Source organism: Oryzias melastigma, linkage group LG4 (assembly GCF_002922805.2).
Source record: "Oryzias melastigma strain HK-1 linkage group LG4, ASM292280v2, whole genome shotgun sequence".
In the NCBI taxonomy this organism is placed as follows: Eukaryota; Metazoa; Chordata; class Actinopteri; order Beloniformes; family Adrianichthyidae; genus Oryzias; species Oryzias melastigma.
In genome coordinates, this window is record NC_050515.1 from 25,445,452 (window position 1) to 25,451,840 (window position 6,389).

Consider the following 6,389-nt stretch of genomic DNA (forward strand, 5'->3'; position numbering starts at 1 on the left):
TTGACCAGAGAGCCACCATGGAGAGGTAAAAGAGCCACATGGGCTCTGCAGCTGCAGGTTGTAGACTTCTGCCTGGTTTAGTTACTTTCCTTCCCCCCGTTGTGTGTGGTATGGACTTAACCAGGTAAAAGAGTTAACCAGGTGGGTTTTTCAGATCAGTTCAGTCACTTTTGTCTTATATTCATTTGGGTACCATTCCTATTTGGGCCCAAACAATTATAATGACAATGATTGTTGTTATTATTAAGAACACATAATCTTTGTTAATTATTTTCTTTAATTCAAAAAAGGAATAAAAGAGATTTTAAGCAAAACCCCCGTTGTCCAGGTGAATGATTGTGGCCCTCACAAAAGCAGAATAATCTTTATTTTTTTTTGTACCCACATTGTCCTCCACACTAATCATAAAACGTATTATTTTTGATGTTTCCTCCTAGATCCCTCTCAGAGACCCAGAGCTCAGCACTGACTCCAGACTGACAGATGGATCACTGTACTCCTGATTCAATTACATTAGAATGATGGCTCTGTTTATGCGCTGAAAAGTGAGCGTCAAAGTCACAGCCTGAAAGATCGGGCCCAGCGAAGAAGAATTATGTCCACGTCAGGACCTGAAGGGAGGAAAGAATAGGGAGAAAGAGTTATGATGCTTTTTCACTAAGGAGACCTGGCCTGCAAATAAGACGGAACTCCGCTCGCCATTATGGAGTCTATTGATCTCAGAAAGAGAAAACCTTGTTAGGTAACAGGGGTGGCACCTTTAGGTCAAAGGTGGGCTTTCCGATAGACGTAGGGTCAGACGGGATCGTGTAACAGTTAGGTGAGACCGAAGTACACTTATAAAAAAATAATCTGTGCCTGCACTGACACGACTATCTCAGAGGGCATCCACAAAACAAGCGTGACACATCCCGCTCCCACGTGGTCACCCGGAACCTCCCGGAGTCATGCACCCCCAACTTTCTGTAGGCTCATGCACAATTTCACACGTGGACAAACAAGCTTCTCCGCAAGCTGACACCACTGAGAGCAGTCAGAGAGGAAAGTTACATTAATGAGTCTGATGGTCTGCTGACATGATTCAGTGGAGCCATTTAGGCTGCAAAGTCATGACAGAGGGAACAGACGAGTCGCAGGAAACCAACACTGATGAACTGGGCTCGTTTTTCTCCAGGTGTCTTTGCTCTGTCAGCGGAGCTTCGCTTCAACGTGATTTATCAGGCTGGATACAGATAACCATGTCCGTGTCAGAGCAGAGCTGCAATGCTTTTTTCCACGGGAGCCGCTGTCTGTCTGGGATGTGTCTCTGAGCCAAGGGTAGTTTGTCTGTAAGAGAGAGCCATGAAAAAACAATGAACATCTCTCCTTTTAGGTGTCCCATTTTTCTCATTAAAACAGGAACAAAATCAAAGAGTTGAACAAAGCAGAACAAGTAAAACTCCACTTAAGTAATATTCAACTCACAGATTAAGGTCATTTTTACAGTTCATGTTCATTAAAAAAGTATTTGTGGGGCTGATTGCTCACTAGAAACTTTGAAGATATGGGTTGTGTCTGAATTGTTGAAGTCACCCAAAGAAAATGGCTTACATCCGGCCCTCACAAAATCCGGCCAAAGCCGTCACCATGGCTTCAGCTGCCACCATTTTGCAGCCCGTCAACAGTTATCGGTCTGAGTCACGTTTTTAGAGGAGTTGCCGTCACCAAACATGAGTGAGCTTGTTTGAAGGCCACTGAAAGCAGCTCTGGAGAAGCTGTCAATCAAATGTTGGAGGTGGGGCCAGGGGGGCAACACATGCTTTTACTGAGGCATCTGATTGGTCAGTTTATTACTTGAATAACTTGCAATAAGTAAAAAATATATCTTAAAAAACATTTGGATTAGAAAGAAGATGTTAAGAAGAATGAAGTGGAGCAAGAATAGTTTTTCTAACAAATAACACGACTGAGTAATAACTGTCTATTTCTCAATAGTAGTCTATGGGATTTTGACTTCTTGGAACCAGCAGGTACTTCCTGTTTGGGACACGAGGGAGAAGGTGTTGATATGTCCAGTCAATATCCAGTCAATGGCTTAAGTTGCATGCATGAAACACACCGCTTTAGTTTAAAAAGTAATCTATTTAGAGATTAATTATCACATTTATTCAACAGCATTGACATTGCAACAACATTTTAAACATTGTGTTCAGAATGAGAACCAAAATTAAGGTGAATTAACAGAAGAAGCTGAGATATTTGAAAACTTAGACCTGAGGAGAAAATGATTGGAGTGAAGGATTTAAATCATCTGAAAACAGAAAATTAGAAAAAAAAATTAAATTATGGCTTTTTTTGTTTATTTTTCTTTTATACTGTAATTGTAGCATTGCTCCAATAGAAAGTAAAGCTTAAACTATTGGAAACGTATGCTTATTTCCCTTTATAAAGTTGTAAGGAACATATATTTATGGACTCAGCAGCAGATTTGAGGATGTGAATGTCTCTTAAAAATTAGCATCTTCTCTGCCAAAGCACAACAACTCCATTTGAGCTCCTGGTATTTCCTTATGTGATGTGCATTGGTCCTGCCACACTGGTCAGCAGGCATCTCCTCTAAGAATCATATCCCTGACCTTGATCCGGCATGCCCGATACGCCAGCTTGAAGCTGGCTTCCCTCAAAACCAATTTGCAGCCTTGTTTGGAATGGGTTTTCAATATACCTCCTCCAAACTAACGGCAGAGTTCCATAGAACAGGGGGTGTGAGATAAAAGCCATGAAATGGATGTCCCAGAAAGATAATACAATCCCAACACCTTTTCCTCCCCCTGTCAGCACGGAGGTGCCGTAGATAGTTTTCTACAGATTTGATGTCAAAGTTTGCAGGAGGAAATAGCTGGAGGCTCTCTGCCCAGACAACCCTTTTTTTTTTAGTTTTAAGTGATCTTCAGGTGACATTGACCTTCTGAGCTTGTTGTGCCCTTTACTGAATCAACCTATACGGCGCATGCAGTGAAAGAGAGATGGCACGGGGTAACATTAGAGAGGTTACACCAGGTGGACTGATGAAATATCAGCAGGGAAGAAAAAACCTCTGGTTTAAATCTCCCAGCAGACGTCCACTCCTGTGCCCTGCCTCGCCCTCAGTCTGCCCTGCTGTCATCAGAAGTTACTGCCGGTCACATCCGCTGGATGAGTTACTGAGTTGAGATGTTCCTGGCCTCCTAATTTGACGGAAGTTTAGAAAAAAAACACACACACAAAAAAGTGCTTTTTGTCTAAAATGTGTGTTTGGTTTGAGAGTCACTCCTCGTGTTTGCGTTTCTGGAAAAAAATACTTTTATAAAGTGTGGTCCAGATGTGACCAGCTGCTTCAATTCTCATTATTTGAATAAGGTCAGTGCAACTGTAAGAAATTATGGAAAATCTTTAATTGCTCAAACGTTACGATCAACGTCATTCCAGTAGATTCTGAATATATTCGTCTTCATCATCAGAAAAGGGCCACAAGAACATGTTAAAAACACAGAAAGCATTTTAATGTTTTATCCAGAAAGTTAAAAAAAGAGAAAATATCAGCATTGTGTGCAATCTTGCAATTCTGCATTATATAATGCATTCTATTATGGTTTAACAAGCTCATTTTGTCAGCAAAACATCTGAAAATTGGTTCTTAAGCTCGAGGGCGCATGCGCCAGCGAGTTTTTGTTTTTATTATTTTTTTTTTCCCTTTGCCTGACAGCTTTGTGCTTTGGTTTTGACAAAAGGGCAAACTGATGATGACCTCCTCTCACTACAGAAACGAGACTTGAGCGCGTGCAGCGCTGCAGTACATGGAGAGAGAGGGAGCGCGCGCAGAGAGAGAGGCAGAGGAGCTCGGCAGCGCATCACGCAGAGCAGAAGGACGCGCTCTCAGCTGTGGAGAGGAACCCGACCTGTCTGCTGGCTGCTGGACACCGGCACGCTCCGGACGCACGCGCGCTCATCCAAACGCATCTTGAAGAGCCGTGGAGTGGTGGAGAATCTGGAGGAGGATTTGGGAGAATTTGTGGAAGTCGGAACATTTGTTTGGAAACTATAATGCACTCTGTTGGAGACCACAGCAAACAAAGATGAGACACAGACGGGGCGTCCGCGGACAATCTGTGCTTCTGCTCTTCAGATGGGACAAAGTCTGGGAGTATCGCGCGTCTCTCCGGTCACCTTCTGAAACGATGCGCTGTGGAGGAGCCGTGCGGGGGGCGCCGGCGTGCGTGTGAGCGGCTGACTGACCGTCGGTCTTTCTGAGAGACAGGGAGGCTGGATAGAAACAGCAGCTGGGGTCCAGACGCACGGAGCAGACTCCTCTCCTCTCCTCCAGCTCCTCGCACACAGGCAGGATGCCCGCGGAGCGCCGGGGAGAGCTGCTCCAGCCCAGCCCGAGTTCATGACGCCCCGGGCGGCATCGTCATGCGTTTCTTGCCCGAGCCCAGCGCGCAGTCCCTCCGGCTCCTCTTCCTCTTTCTCTTCGTCATGGGGGTGGCCCCCTCTCCGGCGCTCACTGCCGGCTGCCCCGACAGATGCGTGTGCGACGACCAGCTGGTGGTCCAGTGCGCCGGGCAGGATCTCACCCTGTTCCCCAACGACCTGCCCCTCGCGACCCGCCAGCTCATCATCTCCAACAACCGCATCGGGGACCTGCCGGCGCTGCAGCTCAACTACCTGTCCGACCTGGTCTACCTGGATTGTAGCAACAACTCCCTGACTGAGATCTCAGAGTCCACTTTCGGGAACTTGCGGAAACTCGCCTACCTGGACTTGTCTTTCAACACTCTGCTGCAGATCGAGGACCGGACTTTCGGGCCTCTGGCGTCGCTGGTGATGCTCCGGATGACGGATAACCCCGGCCTGGGGGAGATCCACCCGGACGCCTTCTTGGAGAACATTGCTCTGCAGGTGCTGGACGTGAGCCGGAACAACCTGACCTCCCTGAACATCAGCAGCCTGATCGCCCTGCCCGCTCTGCGCTCTCTGGGCCTCAGCGGCAACCCCTGGAGGTGCGACTGTGACACGGAGGACCTCTGCCTGTGGGTGAAGATAGAAGGGTTCAAGTTTCAAGGTGAGTATGATAAATGATAAACTTAAGGTATTTGTTGGTTTGCATGTCCAGAATGATCCATTGCATCCTCTAGACTTGCTTGTCTCCAGAAGACCCTCCTCATCCTCTCAATCAGCTCATTTAACCAATTTAGGAGTTCCTGCTCGGTCAATTTACTCCCCAATGATGGGAATCTTGCTGTTGCTCCTCTGTCCATGCACACTTTTATTATGAGCGCTCATGAGAATCAGGAGGATGTTTGGCACAAACTGAGAATCTCAACGGCTTGACCTCCAGAGTCACAGCAATCAGGAGACTTTCCTCCTCTGCTCCTGCTGCAGTTACAGTTGAGACTGCCCTTCAATTCTCAATAACATCTCAGGTTTACAGCAGATTTCAAGCCTCACTGACTCAAGAAAAGCAGAGAACTGAAGCCCCGGCTGCTTTTAGAGGTTCAATGGTCTTCCAGCTGTAAACAGGCTCATGACTTGGAACGTGTGGACGTTACTCCCAATGCCGTCCCATAAAACTGTCTGCTGATGTGGGACTTCCTTTAGCGTAGATTTAACCTTTTTTACCTTCACTTTTTTTAGATTTCTGTCAAAATTGGAATGTAACAAGAGGACAAGAGAACATTTTGATTTTGACTAAAAACAGCAAAATCATAGTTAAAAGACCACTAGGGATGCTTTAATTAAAAATTATGTGCAAGAAACTTCATCGTTTCCAATGATTTAACCTGTCTATTGTTTTTAAATGAGCATTTTACTTCTCACTTTCCTCTTTTAATCATCTCAGCAGCAACGTCAGTGCACCTCCATGAGAAATGTGTGACGGTTTCACAGAAACTCAATAAAGATCAGACCCTAATTAAAATCAGGCTTGGAAAATGACCCGCATCAGCAAAAACTTGTTGTGTTAACTTAACGAATAAGTCAAGTTTCTCTTATTAAAATAAGCAGTGTACAAACATGCACAGAAACTAAATGATGATAAATAATAAACAATAAATAGCCTTATCTGCCCACTAACAGGAAGTGAAAGTTTGGTGTCGGACCTTTTTTCAAAAATCTAAAGAGCGACTAAAGAACTTAATCTGGACACAAATCATCTGTGTCTAACATTTACTCCTCAGACGGGTATTGTTGGTGCGATAAGACATGAATGTATTCCCCTGAGGACGTCTGGTTGGACAGTTTTCATAAATATTAGAGGAAAAACTGGCACAACTGAACAGGGATCACAGCTCGATACCCTCATTGATGCTGAGAGGGGGAACATGCTCATCTGGGCCGGTTTAATCCCTGACAACATGGCTTTTTTTTTTTTT

General features: G+C 45.2%; 1 protein-coding gene across 1 annotated transcript in view; it reads left to right on the top strand.

The window, feature by feature from the left end:
- The first annotated feature begins 3,381 nt into the window (after positions 1–3,381).
- LOC112150809 (leucine-rich repeat-containing protein 52) overlaps positions 3,382–6,389 on the top strand; it is a 32,505-nt gene continuing 29,497 nt past the window's right edge. The window contains exon 1 of the mRNA XM_024279304.2: positions 3,382–5,080. Within this exon, the coding sequence (XP_024135072.1) occupies positions 4,432–5,080 (649 nt within the window). The 5' untranslated portion in view covers positions 3,382–4,431. The remainder of the gene's footprint in view (positions 5,081–6,389) is intronic.